Below are 27,894 nucleotides of genomic sequence, written 5' to 3'. Positions count from 1 at the left end.
GGTTAAAAGCCTTATCTCAAGTGATTTTGGTAACATGGGTGCAATGGTATTCACTCACTCCTTCAGTACCACTTGGAGGTGGGCACAAATAGGGAAAAAAACGAACACTATGTTTGTTGTTCATTGCCATCCACGAAGAGGGAATCACAAACAACCACGTACATGACCCTGTTCATGAACATGTTCGTGGTTGGCTGTTCATGGGAGGGAGGGGGGAGACTTGGAAGGAAAGAAAGTTCTCTGCACCATTTGCAAATGGCATGGGGAACCTCCTTCCCTTCAAAGTCTCCCTCCTTCCAGCCGCCTGGAGGCAGAGAGGGGAGATTCTGAAGGGAAGAAGGTTCCTCATGCCATTTGCAAACGGCATGGGGAACCTCCTTCCTTTCAAAGTCTCCCTCCTTCCAGCTGGCTGGAATGAGGGAGGGGAGACTCTGAAGGGAAGGTTCCTCATGCCGTTTGCAAACGGTGTGGGGAACCTCCTTCCCTTCAAAGTCTCCCTCCTTCCAGCCAGCTGGTGGGGAGACTTTGTCAGGAAACTCCTGACAAGCGGCTGAGTCGGGGGTGAAGTACCCCTCTCCCTGCTGCTGTGCAGCAGCAGAGAGAAGGGCATTTCACGCCGGCAGGCTGCACTCAGCCGCTTCTCAGGGGTTTCCCTGACAAGCAGCCGAGTGGGGGATTTAAATGTCCCTCTTTCTGCACTGTGCAACAGCAGGAAGAGGGAAATTTAAACCCCAGCAGGCTGCAATCAGCCCTTGTCAGGGTTTTCCCTGACAAGTGGCTGAGTCAGGGGTGAAGTGCCCCTGGGCTTAGATTGGGGTTTCCAGTGCAACAGGAGTTCAGACACAGTTCAGAAAGTCCGTGCCTACTGTTGCCAAGGGAATTGATTGAAAGGCACCAGATTGTCTGGCTTGATGAACAGTTGATGAACACCATGAACAGGGCTTGGAACAAACAGATGTTCGTCGAGAACGGGGCCTCATGAACAGCTTGCTCGCGAACAGCTGATCGGGCTGTTCATGGCTTTTTTTTGTTCGTATTGCTGTTCGTGCCCACCTCTAGGGGCAGCATCAACATTTCTAAGCTATGAGCTCCTTTTCATGCTCACATTGTCCCAACAAGGAGACAGGTCATGAGGTGTTCCCACATGTCTTTGATTTAGTGCTGTCCCCAAAGAAGTGTGGAAAGGGCACATGTTTCAGCAGCTCGTATACCATGAGTAGGGTTGCCAGCTATGGTTTGGGAAAGTCCTGGAGATTTGGAACTGGAGGGCAGGGTTTGAGATGGGGGTGGGGGAACCTCAGCAGGATATTATGTCATACAATCCACTTCCCATTTTCTCCAGGGAAACTGATCTCTGTAGTCTGGAGATCAGTTGTAATTCTGGGAGATCTCCAGGCTCCACCTGGAGGCTGGAAACCCAAACCATGAGATATCACAAGATATGATCTTAAACGCAAGGATTTCCCAAGGTGTTACAGATATATCAATAATTTAAGGAGAGGAGATTTTTCCCAAAAAGAGAATCAGGTTGGTTTTTTTGTGAACAACAAAGAAGAGAAAGGGATGATCAGCTCTGAATACAGGTTTTACAATATTAGCAGAGTTGATACGGATCTCTAACCCAGTAGCAGCTGCCGCCTCTGTGCCTTCTTCATTAACTTCCACATAAGACTTATGAATGACTTCTGACACTTCAAGGCTTCCTGCAGTGGATATGCCTGAGAGATTAGCCATTGGTGTGAAGAGATCTGTTATGCCGAGGTGGCCTAAAATGCCTGCGAGACTATATTTCTCTTCCATCTTCATTCGGGGCACAAATACTTCCACTTTTCTTTTTCTCATGGAATTCATCCATTTTCTTAATTTTTTGTAGGTCATTAAACTTTGGAGCTGTGGAAGTGATGAAAAGGAAATATTCATTATTTATGGACTACCTTTGTGTTCTCCTCCAGTGGGAGCTCCCCCCCCGCAACCCCACATAGTGGCTTTCACAGTGAACTTTAGACTTATTTTTAAATCATTTTCTCTGATTACCAGTCTGCGTTAAGTTCAAAATTCTGTTGTAAGGTCTTCTCACATAGCATTGCCAGGACAAGGCTGGAAACCAGCAGAAAACTTACCCAGTGTCAGACTGTGGCTAGATAAGGCACTCACTACAGGGTTCCCTTTAGAAGCAAACACAAGTCCATTGTTTGGAAAAGGAAACTTTACTGCAGAAAAGGTCCATTATAGTCCACTGTCCTGAATAGGAGAATCAGGATGGTACATGATCATTGTTACCAATGAAGAGCCAGCATAAGATACAGAGTAACAATACCCATCTGGATCAGCCTCCCCCCACAGTTCTCAAAACAACATCTCGCAGTCCTGGGAAGCTGCTCTCCTTCAAGGCCAATGCTTGGTGGAACGGTGTTAGACAAAACAGTCTCCTCCGGTGGGAATGCTGCCTGGGAACTGGTGCACCTGGGAAGAAAACACTCAAACACTAGAAGCATTAGAAAATGGAGTCAGTACAGTTTAGATATACACTGGACCTGACATTCTGCCCCCCTTAAAACAAATCCCCCCCTGGCTTATATGGGTAGCGAGTATGAAAAGCTTTGGTTAATCTAGGAGCATGAACATGTGCAGAGTTCACCCATTCATCGTAACCAGAATCAAAGTCCTTCCATCTAATGAGGTAAAAAAGCTGATTTCGTTTGAGTTTAGAGTCCAAGATTTGTTGTACCTCATAGTGTATTTGGTCGTCAATCAAAGTTGGAATGGGTGGAGCTTTGACGTGCCATTTGTTGTCGATGGGAGCTCTCTTTAGAAGACTGACATGGAACGTATCATGCACATGGCGCAGGTTCTTGGGCAAAGTTACAGCAACAGTCACTTTATTTATTATCTTGCGCACAGGAAAAGGTCCTAGGAATTTCAGAGCGAGTTTGCGGCTTGTCTGAGCGAGTTTTAGATTTTTTGTGGAAATATACACATGATCTCCGGGTTGTAATTCCCATTCGGCCACACGATGGCGGTCTGCATATTTTTTGTAATCCAGTTTGGCTTTTTCAAGGTGTTTCTTAATAAGAGTCCAGTGCTGCGCCGCCTCCCCCCACCACGAAGATACATCTGGCAATTTAGAGGAATGGAGAGGGGGTGCATCCAAGGGGAAGGGATTGAAGTGAGTCCCGTAGACAATTTTGAAGGGGGCCTCCCCCGTCGAAGCGTGGACACTGTTGTTATAGGAGAACTCGGCCAGAGGGAGAAGGTCCACCCAATTATCTTGTTGAAAATTGATGTAGCAACGAAGAAACTGCTCTAATATTTGGTTTGTTTTTTCGGATTGCCCGTCGGTTTGTGGGTGGTGGCTTGAACTGATGCCTTGTTCAATATTCAACATTTTCAAAAGCTCCCGCCAGAAGTTGGCAACGAACTGTCCGCCGCGATCCGAAATCACCTTGGACGGAAAAGAATGTAATTTTACGATGTGTTTTAGAAACAAATCTGCTAGTTTTCGAGCGGAAGGTATAGTAGTGCAGGGGATAAAATGAGCTTGTTTGGAGAACAGATCTACCACAACTAAAATACAATTGTGTCCTTTTGAGATAGGTAGATCAGTGATAAAATCCATGGATATTATTTCCCAGGGTCTATTCGGTGTTTCCAATGGCTGCAGGAGACCCGGAGGCTTCCCTTTCCTGGTTTTGGCGCTGAGGCAAACAGGACAGGAACTAACGTATTGGGAAATGTCTTTGCGCATGCCCGGCCACCAGAATTGTCTTTGGATTAGGTGCAAAGTTTTCAGATACCCATAGTGTCCAGCAGTGGGAGCATCATGACAGCGCTGCAAAATTTCCAGTCTGAGGCTGTCCGGGACATAAAACTTGCTCCCGGCTAACCAATCCCCTTGTGGGGATTGGGTCAGTTTGCTCCGCGGAGCCCTATCCCCCTCCTTCTCCACTTCAGTTTTAAGTTTCGATTTCCACTCTTGGCTGGCCGGGAGGGGCTGCTTGGCACGGCTGCGAGTAGTCACCACGCCCCCAAGTTGCGTAGGCGAGAAGACAGTGTCGACAGTCTCCTCCCGTTTGCTCTTATGTTGGGGCATGCGCGATAGGGCGTCTGCCAAAAAGTTAGTTTTGCCCGGGAGATAATTTAGAGTGAAGTTGAATTTGGAAAAGAATTCCGCCCATCGCAATTGCTTGGCATTCAGTCTGCGTGGGCTTCGGAGAGCCTCCAGATTTTTATGATCTGTCCAGACCTCGAAAGGGAATCGCGCCCCCTCCAGCCAATGTCTCCAGTTAGTAAGGGCCGCTTTTACTGCAAAGGCCTCCTTCTCCCACACATTCCAATTCCTTTCCGCCTCCGAAAATTTCCTAGACAAGAAAGCACACGGCCGTAGCCTACCATCCTCCCCCTTCTGCAGTAAAACCCCCCCTATCGCCGTATCGCTGGCGTCGACCTGTACTATGAAAGGGGATTGTTCGTCGGGGTGGGAGAGGATGGGTTCTGTTACAAATTGCCTTTTTAGACAATCGAAGGCCGTTTGGCAATCGGGGGTCCATTGCAGTTTGGCAGAGGGTTTTTTGGCTTGGTCCCCTTTATCTTTGGTTTTCAGCAAGTCTGTTAAAGGGAGCGTGATTTGGGCGAAATTTGCTATGAAGTCTCTATAGAAGTTGGCAAAACCCAGGAAGGATTGTAATTCTTTACGGGTGGTGGGTGTCTGCCAGTCCTGGATCGCCTGTATTTTGGCTGGATCCATTTTCAGACCTTCTTGGGAGATACAATACCCGAGGTAAGTGAGTTCGGTTTTATGGAATTCACATTTGGACAGTTTGATGGGTAGCTTATTCTTCATTAGGGTGGCTAAGACTTTTCGTACCGTTTGAATATGTTCTTCCTCTGTGTCCGAGTAAATTAACACATCATCAAGGTACACCACCACCCCTTTGTACAGAAATTCGTGTAGAACTTCGTTTATCATGGACATGAATACAGACGGGGCTCCCGTCAAACCAAAAGGCATAACTAAGTATTCATATTGTCCGAGGGGCGTATTGAAAGCGGTTTTCCACTCATCCCCTGCCTTGATACGAACGTGGAAGTAAGCATCTTTTAAATCTAATTTCGTAAAGATCTTACCTTGGGCCACGACGTTGAGAAGGTCTCGGATGAGCGGTATAGGATAGGCGTTGTTGGTGGACACTGCATTCAAGCCTCGGAAATCTGTGCACAGTCGAAGTCCCCCGTCCTTCTTTTTCACGAAGAGGACTGGAGCGGCGTGGGGGCTAGCGGCTGGGCGGATGAACCCTCGTTGGAGGTTGGTGTCAATAAATTTCCGGAGCTCTTCGCGTTCATGGAGACTCATGGGATAGAGTCGTCCTTTGGGCAGTGAGGCTCCGGGTAAAATTTCTACCGCACAGTCCGTTCGTCGGTGCGGGGGTAGAGTATCTGCTTCCTCTTCAGAGAAAGCATTTAGAAAAGGCCAGTATGGTTCGGGGATTTGGTTGACTTCTTCTTGGGTGAGAAGGGCCTTTTCTTTATGAGTTGGATCTTCGCCCCAGTTTTGATTCCAACGGTGATTTTTGCAGTTGGAATGACTGAAGGTAATACATCCTTGTGCCCAGTCTATGTAGGGATTGTGATCACATAGCCATTTGCTGCCTAGAATTAACGGGTACTTGGCAGTAGAGCTGATGACAAATGATCTTTTTTCCCAATGTTGTCCCATGCCTGTGATCACCGGGATGGTTTCAGTTGTTACAGGATTCATGTTGGTACCATCCATTTGTTCAAAGATTACTGGATTTTGTAAATCCCGAGTTGGTAGAACTAGTCCATTGACTAGAGCAGGGGCGATGATGTCTCTGGAGCAGCCCGAGTCAATGAGAGCTTGCACCCGAATGTGCATCTTCCTCTCTGGGTTGATTAGAGTCACTGGCATGAATAAGATGGACCCAGGCGGCCGGTTCCGTGCAGGGACGGGCTTAGGGCGGATCTGTCGTTTGGGTCCTTTCACGACAGATCCATTTCGTTTCCCGACTGGGGACTTTCTGGATTGGCTTCTGCGGTTGGGGAAGCGGGATCGTATTCCATGACTTCTTCCGCTTCCAGCCCTCTTTCCGAGGCTGGCCTTTGGGAAGCGCCGCGGCCTCTATTTGCTCGTGGTGCTGGAGTCGGGCGTTGGAGCGTAGGAAACGGAGCAAGGGTTGGACGCCGTAATTGGAGCGGAGGTCTTTGCACAGGCCGGTAAGGGCATTGTGCTGCAAAGTGACCAGCCTGTCCGCATTGCAAACACAGCCCTTGTTGCCATCTAGCATCTCTCGCTCCACGGGTGGCGTAGCTAGCTCCCCGTGTTCCCCTCTGTAAGGTCAATGGTCTTCTTTGTCCCGTTTGTTGTTGTTGTTCAACCAAACGGACTTCCAAAATGCGATTCTCTACTTCGCAAACCAGTTGGATCCACCCTAACAACGTGGGGGGATTATCTTGCATGAGAGCTCTGTCCAAAAGTCTCGGGTTAAGGCCTTGTTTGAACAGAATAATCTTGGTGGACTCCTCACACCTAGGGCACTTGGCTGCTAATTGCTGGAATTTTGTGACATAGTCTCTTGCTGACATGCTGCCTTGTTTGATGGCTTGCAACTCTGTTCGGGCCCTGGTTTCTTCTAAGGGGTCTTCATATTGCGCTCGGATAGCATCCACTAACCCCTGGAGAGTATCGAGTTCTGGGGCCCCGACATTGTATAGTCCTACATACCAATCTGCTGCTTTGCCCTGTAAATGAGATCCAAGATGTTCGATTTGACTGGCCTCACTGCCGAAGAGGTGCCCCCAACGGTTGAAAAACTGTACCACTTGGACTAAGAAAAATCCCAATTTGGATGGATCCCCATCGAAGGTGGCTTCCAGCTTCACCCAGCCCATCGGGAGTTCTTGTCTTGGAGCCGGCGCTGGGTAAAAGTCCATTGGCAGTCTTAGTTGCGCCTGAGGCACAGGAGGAGGTAACTGGAGTCTCGGTTGGGGCAACGGTGCCGGCTGTACTGGCGGCGGTTGAACCGGCGGTGCCGGCTGGGGTTGGGCTGGCTGTGCGGGCGGAGGTAGTCGTGGTTGCGGTGTCGGGGTTGGTCTTGGTTGGGCCGGAGGCTGCAGTGGCGGGCGAGCAGGGGGCGGCAGTCTCGGTCTGGCTGGTAACACGGGAGGCGTTGGCGGTAGCTGTCGAGGTGGAGGAGGTTGGTGTGGTTGAGTGGAGATCGGCCGCTGAGGAGGGGGTTGGAGGTGTCGTAGTGGTGCAGGCCGTCCCGGTTGGTTCGGGGGTGGTAAAACGGGCTGGTCCTGGGGCTGCTGCAACGGTATGAGCTGCGGTCGAGGTGAGAGGGGCCGCAGCGGCGAGGGTTGAACAGGTAGAAGGCCGCGCGGGCTTGCCCCTCCGGGTGTTGCTAATCTGGGAAGCAGCGGCTGGCCTCTTGGCGCTGTTAGACCGTCCCCCGTAGGTTGCCCGACGGGGACAATATCTCGCGGTTGACGAGGGGCTCCCTCCTCGGATGGAGCCGCTTGTGCTCCCGCTTGGTCCGGCCGGACCGTTATAGGAGAAGTAAGAGGGGGTCTCACCGGTGTATCACTTGGCTTTTCTTCCCCTTGCGTAGGCCTCTCAACGGGAGTCTCGTCTGGCGGCGCATCCCCTCCCTGGTTAGGAGGTTCGGTGGGGGTCCCTCCGGGTGGCTCAACCGGGTCATCCCTTCTCGGTGGAATTTCCTGCTGTGCGGGAAGTTCCTTGGGTTGCTCTCCCGATTCGTCAGGATAGGTGTCCCCTTCGCCGGTAGGTGACGGCCGCTGCTGGACATCCTCCATCGGATAGGAGATGACACTTTGAAGGGTAGCTATCTGTATCGCCATCTCTTCAGGGGACAATCTTTCCCCTGCTCCCATTGCCGAAATTAAATGGATGGCATGAGCCAAACTTTCTTCCATATCCATCAGTTTAGCTTCTAACTGTTGCATTCGACTTGCCCCCGGTTGCTCGCTTACGGAAGCTTCATTCGTTGCACTCACCGGGGACAAGGGGCCCCAAGGAGGAGGGTCCCCTTGGACGACTCTCGATCTCGCGGCTAGAATTCCCTTGGCCATACCCGTCACGGCCAAGATGCTGGTATCCACCGCATAGGTGCGACCTTGTATCTGCTCCCAACTTTGTTCAGGGACCTCCGTTGGCTCTTTCCACGGAACAAGTTCGGAGTAATCCCAACTCAGGGCGCCGCGGCGAGACGTGTCCCCCTCCGTCTGCTCGGACGTCCTGTTCCAATATCGCCATGGTTGGCTGCTGTCTAGCTCCGGGACGGTTCCTAGGCTTCGGCGCCCTTCCATCGAAACTCGTGGATGGAGTCCACCTGCCCGACGCTCTCTGGTTTCTCGGGGTCTGGCTCCCCACTCCGACGGGGTGGGTACCGAAATCAAGGGGAGAGCGGTCGCTTTCGGCCTTGCCCCGAGGTCGGCTTCGGTCTCGTCCCGAGTACTGAGATCGATGAGAGGCTGGGTGGAAGTGGAGGCTCCGGTTCCGTTCCCGGCTGATCCCAGCTCCTGGGAGTCTTGGGCTTGCACGGGTTGCACAGGTTGATTGTCGGGAGACGCATACGGATCAAACAAAGGATCCCTGTCCGGGACAACCTTGGATTCCGCTGGGCCCGACTCAGACATGATTGGTAACAAAATGTCAGACTGTGGCTAGATAAGGCACTCACTACAGGGTTCCCTTTAGAAGCAAACACAAGTCCATTGTTTGGAAAAGGAAACTTTACTGCAGAAAAGGTCCATTATAGTCCACTGTCCTGAATAGGAGAATCAGGATGGTACATGATCATTGTTACCAATGAAGAGCCAGCATAAGATACAGAGTAACAATACCCATCTGGATCAGCCTCCCCCCACAGTTCTCAAAACAACATCTCGCAGTCCTGGGAAGCTGCTCTCCTTCAAGGCCAATGCTTGGTGGAACGGTGTTAGACAAAACAGTCTCCTCCGGTGGGAATGCTGCCTGGGAACTGGTGCACCTGGGAAGAAAACACTCAAACACTAGAAGCATTAGAAAATGGAGTCAGTACAGTTTAGATATACACTGGACCTGACACCCAGGTGGGAGGGGGCACTCACCCATGATGTAACAATCGCTCCAGGAATGCACCAATGTCAGACCCTGTGGGCTCAGCAGTGACATCAGCACAAGACTGGGGACATGATAGCATTTGTCAAAACTCTGAGGTGCACAAAGAGTGACATCAGCGCATTGGGACACTGCCCATCCCCCATTTTTCTCCCATTGCCTGGCTGAGCTATGGTGGAAGTGGCTGCTGGTGGCAGGGAATCTACCGCCATCAGCAGGAATATGGCAAACCTGCCAATCGAACCTGATCCATTATAGGCAGAACTGGTTTGGCTGAGGGTTGCTAACAGATCTTTTTACCTTTTCAGGCAAAACCCCTTGTATCCCCTTTGCAATGCGAGGTTGAGCCATTTAAAAAAAGTTTTCTTTTGATCTCAAGTGCTCTGTGTACTTTGCTACAGTTCACTGCTTTAGCCAGCATCACATTTTTAAATTTTCCAGCCCTTTTCCTACATGTCCTTTTTTATTGAATAATGATTAGTGCTATAGTGCTTTAGCATTGTAATGATAGATGCAGCAGTTTCTCTAAATTCCCAGCTTTCATTTTAATCATAGTAAGTCTCTAGCCCTTTCTGTTGTGAAGATTTCTTTTACCTTATATCTCCAGAAGAGAAGGGGCTAGAGAGTTACTTTTTAAAATGAAATCTGAGAAATCAAGGAACCTTCTATGCCTGTCATTACAATGCTACAGTGCTATAGCGATATTCTTGTGCATACACCCTGGTGGCTCAGGGGAGGGGTGTTAGCTATTTCTGCCATCAGAAACAACAACATTATTTGAAATGGCCACAACAATTCACATACAGTTCATTAATCATTGTAAATAGCGTTTGAAACCACTGCCCCCACGTTGCTGTATATGAAGTCAGAGGGAGCAATGGATAAAAACCGAGTTAACACAGAAATGTGAAAGGGCCCATTGTTGAAAAACGAATAATTGGCATGCAGATATGGGATTATTGTTATGTTTTGTTGAAAAGAAATTCCTGTCCTGTTAGACCATCTTTAGATATGAAGGGGCTCATCACTTCCACCTATCAGGTGGATGTTGTAGATCTTTCATAGATGCAGAGGAGTTAGCCGTGTTAGTCTGTAGTAGCAAAATCAAAAAGAGTCCAGTAGCACCTTTAAGACTAACCAACTTTATTGTAGCAGAAGCTTTCGAGAATCACAGTTCTCTTCGTCAGATGCATGGAGGGCAAGAAAAATTATTGCTGAATTCTTGCCGCATTCAGCCAAATGGAGAGGAAATCCATCAACCTCGTGAAGAAACTGGCACAAATACAAACAGACATCATCTTCCTTTCTAAATGCAAAAAACTGGACATTCTACCCAAGGGACTGTGTGTGAAGAACCCACTTAAATCCACTTACTGCACAGACTACAGTGAGAAACTATGCAACACTTTATCCAGGAAACTCTTAATTCACCTCATTGGACTGATGTACAGCAAGCAACAATGGATCAAGCAAGAGATCCCTGAACTAGACTCTTCCATGAAAAACAATCCCTGTACACAAACCAGGAACTGGCAGATGTTTACCAAAACCAGAGAAACTATCTATTGCACACTACTTACAGAATTACTGAACAAGAAGGAGAAGAAAATCTCAAAACTCCTGCATGCAACAGGGAACAATACCACTTTGGATCCACCTGGCAACATTATCAACCTCTCTAGCCACAAACTGAGCCCAGCAGAGGAATCTGTCCTCTCATGTGGACTATCTTTTTGCCCAGCCAGACCCACACAAACCACACAACTTTGTGGAGACCTGGAGGCCTATTTTAGACGCCTAAGACTGAAAGAATTCTTCAACCACTCTGCTGAACAAAACAAACAAAGCACTGAACAGACACCATCACAGCAGCAATCACTCTCCCAACCCAGCAATGCACAATCATCATTACAAAGTGTCCAGGGTCTGAGTCCCAGCCCCCAGACTTGCCAGGAGGGAACAGGGGGAGGCAACTGGGAGGCAGTGGCCCTGCCACCCCAGCCAGCAACCAGGTCCAGAGCCTGCCTACTCCAGGAGGAAGGGGCCTCAGAGGGCTGGAAGGAGCAGGGAGACCAGCTAGTCCCACCCACCAGGAGGAGGGGAGGGGGCTAAGTAGGCCAGAGGAGAAGGGCCAGGACAGGGGGAATAGGGACCCAGCGGCAGCCCAAACAGAACTCTTACCTGGCAGGGAGAAGCAACCACAGCAGCTCAGAGCCACACCCCAGCCTCCACCTCAGCTTGAAGACAGCAGCCTGGCTCAGGAAATGCTCACAACCAAGCCCCTCCAGGTGGAGCTGCTGAAGGCATTCTGTGGGCAGAGCTGGGCAGCCAGCCAAGGGGCCACAGCTGGGCCTACTTTCAGTAATCAGCTCAGCCAGAGAGGCCTGGCAGCCAGCCAACATACCGCAGCTGTTGCTGATCCAGGCAGCCCAGCCAGCTCCCCCAGCTGCAGCAGCTTGAGACAGCCCAGGCCAATGCTGGGAGGCCCAGAAGGGGTGTGGCCTGGCAGGCAGGACCTGCAAAGAGGGTGGGGTGCTGATAGAAGGCCCTATAAAAGCTGGCTGGGAAGAGCTCTTGGGTGGTGGGTGTGAGTATGGAGTGATGGTGTGGAGTGAGAGTGGAGGCGAGTTCTGGGAGGAGGAGATGATGGAGGATCCAGGGGGTAAGCAGGCCAGGTTGAACAGGCCAGCGAGTGGATTGAGAGGGAGTCAGGGTGATGTATACCACCCCTCCTTCCACAGAGTAGGGTCCTGCAGCATCCCTGGTGCCCCTCTGATGTCAGGGCCGACCCAGCCAGCGCCCTGCCCAGCGGCAGCAGTGACAAGCCCTGACATAAAGCTCCAGAAAAAAGAATTCCACATGGATACCCCCTGAGGTCTGCAACTCCTCATTGGACTTTTACATTGAATGCTTCTGTCAACATACCCAGGCTGAGATAATTGACAAACAACACCACCTAAAGCAGAACCTCAGCCATGCAGAAAGAGATGCCATAAACAGCCTCCAAAATAATTCTGGCATCATAATCAAGGAAGCTGACAAAGGTGAAGCAGTTGTCATCATGGACAAACATAACTACATACAAGAAGCAGAAAGACAACTCTTCAACACAACATTCTATAAAATACTACCTTCTGACCCTATGAAGCAATACAAAAGAGAACTCAATAAAATATTAAAGACACTCCCCATGGACATACAAGAATGCATCCATATGGACACACCCCAGGAACCACAACCAGGAACATTCTATTTACTACCCCAAATCCACAAACCAGGTAACCCGGGACGCCCCATTGTTTCAGGAATAGGCACTATCACAGTAGGAGTCTCAGGATACATGGACTCTATCCTCAGGCCCTATGCCACCAGCACACCCAGCAATTTACGGGACACCACTGACTTCCTCAGGAAAATACAGTCCATTGACAACCTACCAGATGACACCATCCTAGCAACCATGGATGTGGAGGCTCTATACACCAATATCCCACATGCAGATGGACTGCAAGCCATACGGAATATTATCCCAGACAAAACCACAGCACACCTTGCCACTGAACTTTGCTACTTCATACTCACTCACAATTACTTCAAATTTGGTGACAGCTTATATCTACAGGTTAATGGCACAGCCATGGGCACACGCATGGCACCACAATATGGTAACATATTCATGGTGGACTTGGAGCAACGCTTCCTCAGCTCCCATCCATTGAAACCACTACTATACTTAAGATTCCTGGATGACATCTTCATCATTTGGACCCATGGGAAGGAAGCCCTTGAGAGATTTCATCAAGACTTCAACAGTTTTCACCCTACTATCGACCTGAGCCTGGACCACTCTACACAACAGGTACACTTCCTGGACACCACTGTACAACTACATAATGGACGGATAAATACCACCTTATACTGGAAACCCACAGACCAACACTCATATCTACATGCCTCCAGCTACCACCCTAAACATACCACTCGGTCTATTGTCTACAGCCAAGCCTTCCCTTACAATCGTATCTGCTCCAATGCTCTTGATTGGGACTCCCACTTAAGAGATTTATAACAAGCATTTTTGGGACTACAGTACCCACCAAATGAAGTGAGGAAACAAATCGACAGGGCCAGACTAGTACCCAGAAACAGCCTGCTCCAGGACAGACCTAAAGGAACTAACAACAGAACACCACTGGTTGTCACCTATAGTTCCCAGCTCAAATCCATCCAACGTATCATCAGTGAGCTACAGCCCATCCTGGAAAATGATGCCTCTCTCTCAGAAGCCCTGGGTGAAAGACCTCTCCTTGCCTACAGACAGCCTCCCAACCTGAAATGACTTCTCACTTACAATCATGAATCGGCTAGCAGAGTCACCAGCACAGGTACCAGGCCCTGCAACAGACCCAGATGCCAGCTCTGCCCTTATATCTACCCAGGAAATACAATTACAGGACCCAATGGCATCAACTACACTGTCTCTGGCTCTTACAACTGCTCATCTTCCAATGTGATATATGCCCTCATGTGCCAACAAAGTCCATCTGCTCTGTACATTGGACAAACCAGCCAACCTCTGAGCAAAAGAATAAATGGACACAAATCTGACATTAAAAATGGCAACATCCAGAAACCAGTGGGAGAACACTTCAATCTACCAGGACATTCCATCAAGGACTTAAAGGTCACTGTAGTTCAACAGAAACCTTTCAAAAACAAAATCCAACGGGAAGCTGCTGAATTGGAAATCATGTGTAAATTTGACTCAGTCAGGCTGGGATTGAATAGAGACTATGAATGGTTATCTCATCATCAGAAGTAACTGACTTCCTTAACAGAAGCAAACTGATCTCCATATCAGAAGCTACTGTTTACATCTACTCCTCCCTCCCCTCTCCACCTATATATCTGACCAGTTTCTTCTTGCCCTCCACGCATCTGATGAAGAGAACTGTGATTCTCGAAAGCTTATGCTACAATAAAGTTGGTTAGTCTTAAAGGTGCTACTGGACTCCTGTAGATCTTTCAGACTTTGATTACAGTGCTATAGGGGATCGCCATTTTGTGTGAATGAGGCAATGTGAATATTTTCATTATGCATACTGCTTTGGCAGACATGAATAACAACAACCACAGCAAAAGGAGTGTGAGAATGGGGGTGTCCACAAATCCTTGAAACTTGGGTGATGGCAGCTATGGTTATGGGTACAGAAGAGCAGGGCACAGTGAGAGAGTTATTTATTGATACTTATAGATTTCAACACATTTCACAAACAGCTTCATCAGGGGATCTGTTAACCAGAAACTTCTTCAGGTTTTCACCTTGATCAAAATGAGAGCCAGGAGAAGTTTGTGATTAACAGATCCTCTGATTAAGCTATTTGCTAAACGAGTTGTGATCTATAAGCATCAATAAATAACTTTCCATTGCACCTTGCTCTTCTCTCTTCTCTTCCTGTACCTCATTGGTGAAACCCCCACCCCTTTTCCTGTCTGTTGTGGGTCTAGAAGAGCCAACCACCCTGGGTGCTCAGACATCTGTTGCTGAGAAGACTCTGCATGAGGAAGGACCCTCTGTCTCAGAGCTCATACGGTATGCTTCATGATCATCTAGTTTTGAAGTCAGATCTCACTCTGTCCAAGTCCAGCTCTCTGTCTATGTGAGTTGGTGACAATGACAGGATTCAACAGGGCCAGTCAAAAAGTAAATGAATCCCAAAATGTTCTCTCAGCTTTCAGATGGACCTCTGAAATGCCATAGTAAGCAACATGGATCAAATTGAATTGAATACAAAGAGAACTTGTGGAAAGATAATTTGTTTTACACCTACATCATTGAAAAGCTGATATGTTTCAGACGGGCAAGTTGGGTCAGGTTTCCCCAGGATGTTGTGACTTCCCTTGATTTCAGACAAAACTCTTCTATATCCAGGGCTTAGGTTTACCAGGCTGATCTCCTCCATTCTTGCAGCAGTAAAAAAAATGGGGTGGAGGAGTCATACTAGATGTGGCAACATCACTTCTGGTCATCGCATTGCATAAAGCCCCACCCCCCAAAGCTCCCAGGATTGCTAGGTGTAGACCTGACAACCGTACCACAACCGGATTTATTTATGCAGGTATTTGGGCCCTCACCATTCTGTTTCCGACTCGAGCCATGTACCACAGATATGTTTGTACTAATTCAGATCATACTCCCTTTCTCTGGATACATCACACAAGGATCTCGTGGAGACTATCAATTGCTGCTCTTCTATCTGCAACCATTACTCCAGATCCTTATGTGATCATCTCTGGGCAGATCAGGTTGCAAAGGCTGCTTGAAATAACGCTTTTGTGATCTTTTATGTAGAATAATTCCAACAAATGAGCTAACCCGCACTAGCGTATGAAAAGCAACGTAATAAATTATATTCTTCTCTTGACTGCTTCTCTTTAAAATGAAAAGGTTTACCTGCAGTAGGCCAAAGCGGTCTTTTGGAAGAAGTATGAGCATGCTCATTTCATTGCCAGCATATGGAAGTTCAAGAATTAGAACTCTGGACTTCTCTATGGATGCAAAATTAAAATAGGCGGTCTGGTGCATCATCTGCACAGACGTGTTTACTTTCTGGAAAAAAAAAATTGTCAGGAGCCCACGGAACAGGGGAAAAGTTGGAAACTATGTGCAAGATGTTGGCTTACATAGAAACTGATAGCCCACCCAAGCCGCCGAGATGATGGTGGAAATGCTGCATATGGAAATGCAATTTTTTATTATACTTTTAAGTGGGAAAGTGAGCCAGCTGCTCTAGTTGATTGATGGCCCTGTCAAACATACACTTGCCGAGCCACTCTCTCATCTCTTGCTGCCATTCCTCCCTACTGCTTCCCAGGGAAATAAAACTCAGATCAGCTAGCAAAGTGCTGAAAGTAACAGACCTGGCCTTGCTGGTTTGTTACACAACCATGCCTTTTGGATCATTTTATACTTCATTATTAACAAGGTCTTCAATTTTGGATTAGTTCAGTCTCCCCATCTCCTATAACAGTGGTCCCCAACCTTTTTGGCACCAGGGACTGGTTTCGTGGAGGACAATTTTTCCACAGACTGGGGGAGAGGGGGATGGTTTCAGAATGATACAATTGTGCACTTTATTTCTATTATTACATTATAATATATAATGAAATAATTATACAACTCACCACAATGCAGAATCAGTGGGAGGCTTGAGTTTGTTTTCCTGCAACTAGATGGTCCCATCTGGGGGTGATAGGCGACCACCTACCTCGCCTGCTCCCTGGAGCCAGCTCTGCGCTCACCCGCCACTCACCTCCTGTATGGCCTGGTTGCTAACAGGCCACGGACCGGTACCAGGCCACGGACCGGAGATTGGGGACCCCTGTCCTACAACATTTCCTAAATATTTGGGAATCTGTCTCTGTGTCTACTTTCCCTTCCAGAATTGCTTTGAGTTAAAGAAGTACCATCAGAAATCTATGAAGGAGAGGATAGTAACTGGAATTTTGGAAATCTGTAAACTTGACCTTGGACCAGTACCTCCCCAAAATGCAGCTTTCCGCTGCTTTTGTGACATCAGCAACTCCTGGGAGCTTGCATCAAGTCCCACATGCATCCTAAACCTATTTGAATGCTTAGTAAGCAGTAAGTAGTAACTAATCTATTGAGTACATTCAGGGCTTTTTTCCTGGGAAAAGAGGTGGTGGAACTCAGGACCGCCCAATGATGGCACTTTGGGTCAGCTGGAACAAGGGGGGAGTTTTTTAAAGTTTAAATTGCCCTCGGTGAAAATGGTCACATGGCTGGTGGCCCCGCCCCCTGATCTCCAGACAGAGGGGAGTTTAGATTACCCTCCATGCTGCTGCGTGGAGGACAATCTAAATTCCCCTCTGTCTGGAGATCAGGGGGCGGGGCCACCGGCCATGTGACCATTTTCAAGAGGTGCCGGAACTCCGTTCCACCACATTCCTGCTGAAAAAAAGCCCTGAGTACATTTTTACTGCACCCTTTTTCCACAGAGCTCAGGGTGGTGTACCTGCATTGCCCTTTCCTGTATTATATTATCCTCATACCAAGGAAAGGGGAAAAGATCACCATGCTTATATACTGTTTAGTGCATGTTTTACTAGTTGATTACAAAAAGATACATGCTTACCTCATTCACCATAAAAACCATTTCTTTTGTGTTTTCTTTTTTAAATTCATAGTCCCACTTTCCTTTAAAGTAAATAGCATTTACTAAAGTCAGGACGGTTCTGGAAGTAAGAGATCCGGAAGCAAACATATCTTTGATCAAACCTTAAACAAGAAAATATATATATATATATATATACATACACAATTGTTTTCAGAAATAATTAAAGAAACAACATGTCTACAATTTCGGGAGAATGATTCAGCTTTGAGCGTCAACAAGGACAATTCATTTTCAGTTTTTAAAAAAGTGTTGGTACTCATATATAAGGTTGCACCAATTTCCACCAATTTTAGTATCAGAACTTGGGAGAGTCCTCTCCCCCCCGCCCCCGCCCCCGGCAAAGGTGCCAGTACTCAATACTGGTGAGTGTACTGCCACACACACAAAAAAGCCCTGTACATGGACAATTGAAACTTAATCCCACCAGTCTCTATCCATATTCTAGTAAATTGGACAATTTCCCCAGTATGCAGTGGTACTCGATGTTGATTTTGGAGTTCTCATTTTTGCCAGAGAATAGCAAGCATAGGTGAAAAATCTTGCCAGTGCCTGAGCTGTTCATACACACAAGGCTCTCCAGTACTAGGTAACTGATCATTGCCACAGGGTGAATGTTTATATGCAGTAGTTCTGATATAAACATAGTGAACGGTCTGTTTCTTTCCCTTCTTGGTAGCTGAATGTCTACTCCAATATTTTATGCAATCATTTATATTAAGAAGTGTTGGACAATAAAACATCATCTCCTCTTACCATTTGTTTGACTTTCCACCCAAGCATTAATTAACAGTCTTGTTTGCTCAGAAGTTTTTTTAAAGTCGACTTTTTCCACACCCGCTTTGTAAAGTTCCTTGGTGCATTTTAAATATTTCTGGGGTTGAAAGGAAATTAAGCATAGGCATTTATGTTTTAAATAGCACATCAAGAGACCATTCGAGGGAGTAAATTATCATTAGAATAATATACAATATACAATTATGTATAAGATGACATTGTGTCTCCCTTCCCTCTTTTCTTCTCTGAATATCACACTTCCCATTTTATGTATTGCAGACAGTATGCTAGATGACATTAGCCTTCTGAAAGCGTTAAGAAGTGCAAAGCAAACTGTAGAAACTGGGAGGTCTCTGAGCTGAGTCGAAGGGAAGGTTTACGGGGATGGAAGGGATTTCCAGCAGTAGAACGTGACTTCCTTGCTCCCCGTCCTACCGCAACTCAAAATGCTCCCCTAAAATGCTGCTCCAGGGTGACAGGGGACACCTAGAAACAGCATTAAGTGTTTGGCAAAAATCACCCCTCTTCTGTCAGTGGAAATGTTTTGCTGGATCCATCCTCCTGTTTCACATCTTACCTCTGTTTTGGGTTCATTAGGTATCTTTAATCAAGTCATTGTTTCCCATTCTCCCCCCCCCCCACACACACCTGTAATATAGAGATAATAACATTCAGGGCTTTTTTCTGGGAAAAGAGGTGGTGGAACTCAGTGGGTTGCCCTCGGAGAAAATGGTCACATGGCTGGTGGCCCCGCCCCCTGATCTCAAGACAGAGGGGAGTTTAGATTACCCTCCGTGCCTCTGGGCAGTGCGGAGGGCAATCTAAATTCCCCTCTGTCTTGAGATCAGGGGGTGGGGTCACCAGCCATGTGACCATTTTCAAGAGGTTCTGGAACTCCGTTCCTCCGCATTCCAGCTGAAAAAAAGCCCTGATAACATTGATGCATCAATGATGCTGTAAGAACTGCTGAAATATATTTGTCAATGTTCTGAACAACATTCAGTAGCTATAGAAATGTTAAGTATTATTACCAATGTGTGTACTATGAGCATGACACAGAACAATTACTTGTTGTTTCTGCCTTATTGAGATAGAATTTCACTGTAATACAGAACATGTTCTAATTTTCTGTTTGTAGTTTTTGTACATTGGCATTAGATCACCTTACCGGAAGAATGGGATATGATTGTTCAACATAGATTCTGTTGGCAATGCTCAGAGTGTAATTAGTGTTGAGTGCTCTGATTTGTGAAAGTATGCTTCCTAATGCAGAATGCACACTGTTAGTCTGCCGGCACTGTTTCAGAGGAAAAACAAAATAAGATGCCATTGTTGTGATTTATATATCTGAGTGGTCCTCTAAAACAATATCAACATCTCTGTTATTTCATAATCATCTTACTGAAATGTTTAAATCTTATAATAATAACAACAACAGCAACAACAACAACAACAACAACAAACATTCGATTTATATACCGCCCTTCAGGACAACTTAATGCCCACTCAGAGCGGTTTACAAAGTATGCCATTATTATCCCCACAACAATCACCCTGTGAGGTGGGTGGGGCTGAGAGAGCTCCAGAGAACTGTGACTCACCCAAGGTCACCCAGCTGGCTTCAAGCGGAGGAGTGGGGAAACAAACCCGGCTCTCCAGATTAGAGTCCCGTGCTCTTAACCACTACACCAAACATAATCATCTTATTGAAATGTTTAAATCTTATAGACAGTAACTTTCCAAAAATGGCAAAAACTATAATCAATGAAGAATAAAATACAGTATGAAATGCCAACTGCAGATGAAGTAGTTAATCTAAGAATAAATACAACCGTATAAAACATAAATAGCATAAACATGGGTCATTTAAATTTCAGAGTAGCAGTAACATGGATTTCCTTGTAGCAGGTAAAACGCTATGATTAAAACACCAAGAAAAATAACATAACCAATGACAGCAGCTGCATAAACAATAACATCAATTTACAAAATACTAACTGGAAAAAAAGTCTTCTCCTGGTGATAAAAAAAAGAAAGTCCCAGCTGAGTTTCTTGGGGAAGGCTACTCCACATCCACAATCACGGTGGTACCATAGAAAAACATCGCCACCCACTTGCACTCAGTAGGCAGGGACATCCCAAGGGGGGAGGGGTGGTCTGTAGATGATTTTAATGAATGGCAGGATAAGCATTTATACTTTTTACAGTGAAATCCTAAGCAGAGTTACTCTTGTCTAAGCCCATTGAAATCAATAGGCTTAGCCTGAAGTAACTCTGCTTAGGATTTCACTGTTAGTATGTTTAGAGTAAAATCCCTTAACAGATGACTTTTGTACTCCTGCATACTTCAAATGCAGGACTCTAGACTGTATGTGGTCCAAAGCGTGATGTCAGATTTGATCATAGTCCTCTTCAGGCAACTCAGCTCCATGTAGATTGAACCAATTGGTGACCACAGGGATGACTGTAGGGTGTGCAAATGTCCATTCTGAAAGTAACAAGATCCTGTATCTTACAGACATAAGGAGGAAGATACAGAGCGGGCTTAATGTAATGCTGTCTTTCTCCACCATATCGCCTCTATTCCTGGTGCACAGCTTTTGGGGCGCTTCAGGGGGCCCAGGCCACTGACCTCTGGGAAAGTTCTTCCTTGGAACATCCAGTGCCTGCCATTCCCTGAGCTTTACATCAGAGCTCAGTGCAGTTGCTATGTAAGCTATATTTTACCTGCATGGCATGAACCTAGTGAAGAACAAGCACTGGGCTCTCAAAGATATTGACTTGATAGTCAAATTACAGTATGACCACAGGCGGAATCTATGATACAAACTGCATTTTGGAAGATGCATTTTGGTCATTAAAGGTGTTGCTCATGCTTTTAGGACAACAGCTCCATTCATTATATCCTTTTATAATGATATAGAACAATAGCTTCCTTCATTATATCCTTTACAATGATACTATACGATATGCATTTCTCTTCTTTAATCATTAATCAGCTTGATATATTCTGGTAAACAATAAAACAATGAGGCAGAGACAAAAACATACCTGAGGTGACTTGGAGTTTTCAAATTCTGTAAATCTGTCAAAATGAAGAACCTAGAATTATAAATGGGAGGAGCTTAAATGAAAGGCTTCTTCTAAATAAATATGACATTATTGATGCTTACTACATTTTGTCAAATTGAGTTCAGTCGTTTCATTTTTCAAATAGTCAGACTGAAATACATGTTGGCTGATTCTGCAGACGTTGGATAATGCACTTCCAATCCTCTTTATAGATCATTTGGAATGGATTTTTTTGTGTGCGGAACAAAAAATCCACCTCAAACGATTGATAAAGTGCATTGAAAGTTAATTATCCAACGTGTGTGGAATCAGCCATTATCTTCTATAGTATGAATAGTGTCTTCTCTCCATAATTAATTGAATGGGTCTTTTTTAGTATTTCTGTGTTCCTGTTTATCCACTAATCAGGTACTGTGATTGATATGAATTTACAACAGATATATGCACATATATTCACACACATACACACAAGTATAATAGCACTTGTAGTATAAACAATGTGTCTGTCTAGGTCACCTAAATAAATACACAAAGGTTGTTTTCACACGTCTTTAAAACAGCACGATACTCTCAGAGGGCTGCCGGCTTCCTTGCACGATTTTTTACGCTATCTGTGATGATAGTGTTTTTGTGGCTGGCTGTCTCCGATTTGTAAATGGATAGCGTCTCAAGCAGGGCTTTTTTTCAGCTGGAACACAGTGGAACGGAGTTCCGGAACCTCTTGAAAATGGTCACATGGCTGGTGGCCCCGCCCCCTGATCTCCAGACAGAGGGGAGTGAAGATTGCCCTCCACGCAGCTGAGCGGCACGGAGGACAATCTAAACTCCCCTCTGTCTGGAGATCAGGGGGTGGGGCCACCAGCCATGTGACCATTTTCTCAGAGGACAACCCACTGAGTTCCACCTCCTCTTTTCCCAGAAAAAAAGCCCTGGTCTCAAGTCGCACGAGGAAGCCAGCAGCCTTCCATGAGTATCACACTATTTTAAAGACTTGTGAAAACAGCCAAATACTGGCTTGAGGCCTAGGTACCTCAAAAGAAGCTTGCTCCTTTTGGTTTTATAGAAGAGTTGACAACTTCAAGTTGGAAATTCCTGGAGACTGGAGTTGGGGTGGAGTTGGGGAGGGAGGAAGCTCAGCAGAGATGTCGTGCCATAGAACTAGTGTGGTATGGCAGTTTGGGTGCCAGACTAGGATCTGGGAGACCCAGATTTGAAACCCCACTCTCATGGAAGCTCACTGGGTTATCTTGGGCCAGTCACACATTCTGAGCTTAGCTTACTTCACAGTTTTGCTGTGAGGGTAAAATGGAAGAGAAGAGAGTAGAATGATGTGGTTGCTTTGAGTCTTCATTGGGGAAAAGGGTGGGATAAAAATGAAGTAAAATTTTAAAAATACAGTTCACCCTCAGAAGCTGCCATAGTCTTTAGGGAAACTAATATCCTGGAAATCAGCTAAAACTCTGGAAGATCTCCAGATCCCCTCCCCCAAGGTTGGCAACCCTGTTCCATTGTGATAAGAACATAAGAGAAGCCATGCTGGATAAGACCACTGGTCAGTCTACTAGATTATCCTGTTCCACACAGCAGCCAATCAGATGGTGCCCAAAGTCCTACAAGCGTGGCATGGTCAAGTATGGCCTCCCCCTGTTGCTATCTCACCACCAGTTTTCAGAAGGTTAGTGCCTCTGAACATAGAGCTTATTGATGAACCTGTGTCCAATCTCCTTTTAAAATCAACCAAATTATTAGCCATCATCATATTCCATGGTAGTTGTACTGGTCCAGCAGCAAGCTGAATATATTGCTCAGTTAATCAATATGTACTAGACTAGAATGTATGCCTATAGCTTTAAGAGAAGTCCATCTTGGGAGTTGTAGTGCCTTACCCCATAGATTTCAGTTCCTAGGGCATTCAGAGCCTGCCAAAAACTTGTTAGGGCCATTTCCTCCTTTGTTCATTCACACCTCAGCAGGGAGAGGAGCAAGTCATCTCTCTTTTTTCACCACATTCACTGGTTCTACAAAGCTCCACCAAGCGCCTTTATGCATGAAAGATGCACTCTCTCCTTTCATTATTTAGTAAGAACTGTGAGTAGAGATACCTTGAATGTATGAAGAAGTTGAATAAAAACCATTTAAGTTTGTAACCCGTGTGTGTGCATTGACACTTGATGACTAAGGGTGGGATTCCCTCCTCGTGTTGGAATAGAATACCACTCATTGTTAACTTTTTGAGTGAAAGAGTACATTCATTTTTCTGCACTAAATCCACCATCCATCAACTTCTCTGGGTGTTTTTAAGTTCTAGTGTTATGCAGAAGGTCCCAGATTCAATGCTTGGAATCTCCAGTAAAAAGGGTCGGTAGGGTATAGTGTGAAAAACCTCTACCTGGGACCCTGGAGTGCTGTTGCTAGTATCTAGTACTTGCCTTGGCCAATCAGTGGTCTGACTCAGAATATCACAGCTTCTTGTGTTCAAGTATATTTAAACTGTATGTGCATAAATTCTGTATGCACAATTTGGAGCCCCACAAAAGCAGACAAGCCTAGGTATGCACTTTTGTGTGTTTCAGGGCTTGCCAGCCATTGTGAATCTACTCATCCTCCCTGAGCAGGACAGAAAAGTGATTGTGCTTTTTTGGGGTACAGAATTACTCTTTTAGATTCTAGATGAAGCTCATGTTTATGTTCTGGCAAGCTCGTGGGGTACGAGTTCCACAAGTTTAGAGTAAACCACCAAAATGTCTCTCAAAGTGACTTTTTGTTTAAAGGAAGGAGTTACAGTTGTGTCTCGCACCTTAAAGTCTACATGAGAAAACAGGAACTGAGAATCTGTGCATTATTAAGTTTGTATTTGCTTATGTGTCTAAGTTTTCAGACCACTGTGCATAAAATAAACAAAAATAGTGAAATCACATTTAGGTTACTAAATATGCCATATCGTCTGTTTTACAGGTCACATGCCTTTAAATCATAAGAGTTGCCTCTGTCAAATACTGTAGCGCCCCAAGATATTGTCCTGCACATGAGAGACAGACTGCTTTCTAAACAAATACACAAGTTTGTTTACTAGGGGGTCCCATTTCACTTTCAAAGCGGTAATGGCAAATCGAAACCCAGAATTTCTGCTTGTTCTAGAAGGCATTCACAGCTATCAACCCACTAATATAAATGAGCAATCTTTTATGATCGCAAATGGTCCGAAACTTGTACCTTTTGTATCTGAGATGCCGTTTCATCTCTTGCACCCAGGTGCAGCATGGCCAAAGCAGACAGAATCCCGAATGAGGAAAAAAATACGTTTGCATCCATGCTTGGGCGACTCAGCTCATGGAAAAGATCGAGGCAAAATTCACCATTTGACTCGGCAACCTGACTTGCCATGATGAAACCAGAGGTTCCTAGAGCCAAAAAACAAACCCCATGATATCAAGTTGTGTTGTGTTAGATTTGAACTGTCACAAATGATCCTGAACATATGTGTAATTACACTACAGCTTTGCCTCTCTCTTGCTGGGAAAAGAAAGGGGACAAAGGCTGTCCCTCCCAACTTGTAATCAAAACATAAGTCCTAAATATCAGTTCTCATTCAGTTTGTAAGCTCTATAGATGCATTCCTTTGCTGTTGAATGTGGCATTTCCATCCCTACCCCAGAAACACATTTCTGCTTGCAATTGATTCTCTTTCAATAGCTGCATAAAATGCTGTTGCCAAAATCCACACTGAAACTGGTATTTTAAGTGCAGTTCACTGTAGATAGGATTGTTGACCATTGCGGAAATACATTTTTTTTCCTGGGAAATGTACTGAAGGCAAATGAATGAGGATGCCCTGTAGCCATTTTTAAAAAAATCAGTTGAGAAGCAAGCTGTCTCAGTTGCATAATTTTTCTGCAGGGGAACTTAGTAATACAGAAGGAATGCAATGGCAGTTACTTGTTTAGTGCCAGAATGTATAGTTGGCCTTTGTGGTTTCTGAGGAATTCAATGTGCGTTACCCAGTTATCAGTTTCAGGTGGGTATCCATGTTGCTCTGCAGTAGAAGAGCAAGATGTGAGACCAGTAGCACCTTAAAAATCAACAAGATTTCCAGAGTATGAGCTTTTGAGAATTAAGCTACCTTTGTCAGATACCTTCATTGGGTTAGCAAGCTTCCGTCTATATTGCTTTGTTTAACTCACATTTTGGCGACCATGAGCACCTTCACGCTAGGTTCCTCCTTTCTAATGAAAAAGAAAGGATCCCAGAAGGCTCTGCTACCTTCTCATATCTCATATTGACAGGCTGACCACACTCTGCTGTTGCCTATGGATCTTGTTGTTGGTCCTGTGCACGTCATCACTTCTAGTTTGGCCATCACTAGGAGTTTGTCACTGGCTTTGGCAACCTTCCTAGGTCCATCCAGCTTCTCCTACCTGTTTGCTTTAGCTTATTAGAGAGGTCACCACCAAAGCCACATTGGGACAACCACCATTCCTTATTACTCTCTTTTTCAACCTTATCGGGTAATACATGTATATTTACAGCTTTCAAAAACAAACATAACTTTAAAAGACATAAAGGGTGCCTATAAATGTGCAGCCCTTCTGAACTACAAATCACAGGCATGCTTGATCTGCAGAAGTCCTAAATGCAGTTTTGTGGAAGGAAGCTGAAGGGAATAAATGGATCTAAAGATCACTTCACACATGGCATTTTTGGGGTGTGTACGTAAGATATTTTCAAAAGCATACATCAGATAAGGGAACATATGAATAAGACAAACTTGTGTTTGGAACAGATGCATCATATGAATAATATACATTATATAAGAGACTATTTACTGCAACAAGTACACATTCAGTGGTAAATCCAGCTTGGTTGACACATTCGTGTGAAATGGCGACAGTCTGTGTTGTGTAATGGTTACAGTATTAGACTAAGATCTCGGAAACCTAGGCTTGAATCCCCTCCCTGCCACGGAAGCTCACTGGGTGATCTTGGGCCAGTCACACACTCAGCCGAACCTACTTTACAAGGTTGTTGGGTGATATAATGGAGAGGAGAATTATGTAAGCCATGCTGAGTCTGAGGAGAAAGGCAGGGGATCAATGAAGTAAATGAATAAATAACCCTTAAACTGCCACCTATAGTATTTACAGTTGGAATGTGTTAAATTGGAGGATATAGATTGAAGTGTCAGTCAATATTTATTGATATGATTTTGTTTTCAGACACAGTTTTCAGACAGAAGCTCAAAGACATACTTATACATTCAGGCTCTAGCAATTGTTCTGCATAGTTAGGGGAGTTGCCGTATTGGTCTGTAGCAGAACATCAGGATCTGAGTCCGGTGGCACCTTAAAGACCAACAATGTTTTCAGAGTGCAAGCTTTTGAGAGTCAAAGCTCCCTTCTTCTTCAGACACTGCATGGTTCCTAAGACCCAATTTGCTAATGGAATGAGTTCATTCCATTCTTTCTCCTGTTTCTCCTTTCCTCTTTGTCCCCAAACATGGCTCCTATGGGTAAACAGGACCTCGTAGTGGGATGCAGCACCCGGGACTGCAGTAAGATAGGGGAAGAGCTGGAACAACAGGAAAGGGGAATGATTTCTGTTGTATCCCACCCCGTGCTTCATTCCACACTGTTCCTGAGGGTCCCCCAACACTTCAGAGCAGTTTTTCAGGGAGGCATCAGAAACGTACAGAAGGAAGAGAGAGAACAGAAGAATAAGTTCTATGCATTCCTTCTATCCACAATTCTCATACTCTAACCCCATGTACAATAAAGATGTTATTTACAGTTATATCTTAACTTTCCATGAGATTTCATTTATTATTATTAAGAAATGAACATGAGTTGAGCTAAATTTTGAATTTAAGAGAGTAAAAGTTACCTTACGGTCTTCAGAAAACAAGCTTTTCCTGGTTAATGTGGAACTACTTCTTGGACACTTGAAATAAATGTCACACAGCAGCTGACACACCCACTCTGGGTGGTATGCCAGAACAAGCTGAACTTTTGCTTCGGTAAAGCCCTGCTCTTTGGGGAAAGGAATGTGTTTTGTGAGCAACTTTGCCAAAGGAAATGTACTTCCTTCTAGAAGAATAAAAAAAAAATCAAATTCCATTTTAACCAATAATGTTGGGAATTGCCATGAAGTAAAAAAATACTGATATGTTTCTAAAATACTGCGAAAAGCAAAATGAACATTCACATTCTGTCAGAAGAAGTCCTGAAAAAGGAGTGGGAACTTTCAACTTTTGCTAGCAAATAATGATCCCGTGTATGAGGTTGGGTCCAGCCAGCTTTTTCACCAGTGAAAAAGGGGAGGAGGGGATTGTCTTTGACCACAAAAAGGACTATGCTGCATGGACAAAAACCTTATTGGGGGTGTGTATGTGACTGGAATTAGATGAGATTGAGTGAAAAAGCTGGATGGATCCAGCTTAAAGAAACAGAACATTCACAGGGAGAAACAAGCAAGTTCTTCCTCCCCATCGAGCACATCTGAATCACACAGCATTTCCAGTTTCACGTCACCCCTTCATCTCACATGGCTTTTGTTCATGCAGGTCCCATGATCCTCTGAGTAGTCATTTTTGGTGGTCAAAGAGGACCCCCTCCTCACTTTTTTACCAGTGGAAAAGCTGGTTGTAACCAATCCAGGTCATGAATGTAACATGGAGAATCATCCCTTAGCATTTCCCCCTTTTGAATCATCATTATTGCT

General features: G+C 45.5%; 1 protein-coding gene across 1 annotated transcript; it reads right to left on the bottom strand.

Moving 5' to 3' along the window:
• Window positions 1-456: 456 nt before the first annotated feature.
• Window positions 457-27,126, bottom strand: LOC129333133 (ovalbumin-like). Its single transcript, XM_054984567.1, has 8 exons — window positions 27,058-27,126; window positions 24,394-24,581; window positions 21,160-21,210; window positions 19,277-19,405; window positions 18,088-18,205; window positions 17,293-17,435; window positions 15,591-15,746; window positions 457-1,890 (listed from the first exon to the last, which is right to left on the bottom strand). Exons 2-8 carry the CDS (start codon window positions 24,562-24,564, stop codon window positions 1,492-1,494), a joined length of 1,167 nt encoding a protein of 388 aa, XP_054840542.1. The 5' UTR covers window positions 24,565-24,581; window positions 27,058-27,126; the 3' UTR covers window positions 457-1,491.
• Between the last annotated feature and the right edge of the window lie 768 nt (window positions 27,127-27,894).

Source organism: Eublepharis macularius, chromosome 7 (assembly GCF_028583425.1).
Source record: "Eublepharis macularius isolate TG4126 chromosome 7, MPM_Emac_v1.0, whole genome shotgun sequence".
NCBI classification, from domain to species: Eukaryota; Metazoa; Chordata; class Lepidosauria; order Squamata; family Eublepharidae; genus Eublepharis; species Eublepharis macularius.
Note: the sequence above shows the minus strand (reverse complement) of the source record. Positions and strands in the feature narration are given on the sequence as shown.

Coding starts and splice junctions, on each gene's coding strand:
- LOC129333133 (XM_054984567.1), bottom strand. CDS start 24,564: ATGGCAAGTCAGGTTGCCGAGTCAAATGGTGAATTTTGCCTCGATCTT. Junction 18,206..19,276: donor AATCATATCCCATTCTTCCG/GTAAGGTGATCT, acceptor TTTCAACCCCAG/AAATATTTAAAATGCACCAA. Junction 1,891..15,590: donor ACCGCTTTGGCCTACTGCAG/GTAAACCTTTTC, acceptor TCACTTCCACAG/CTCCAAAGTTTAATGACCTA.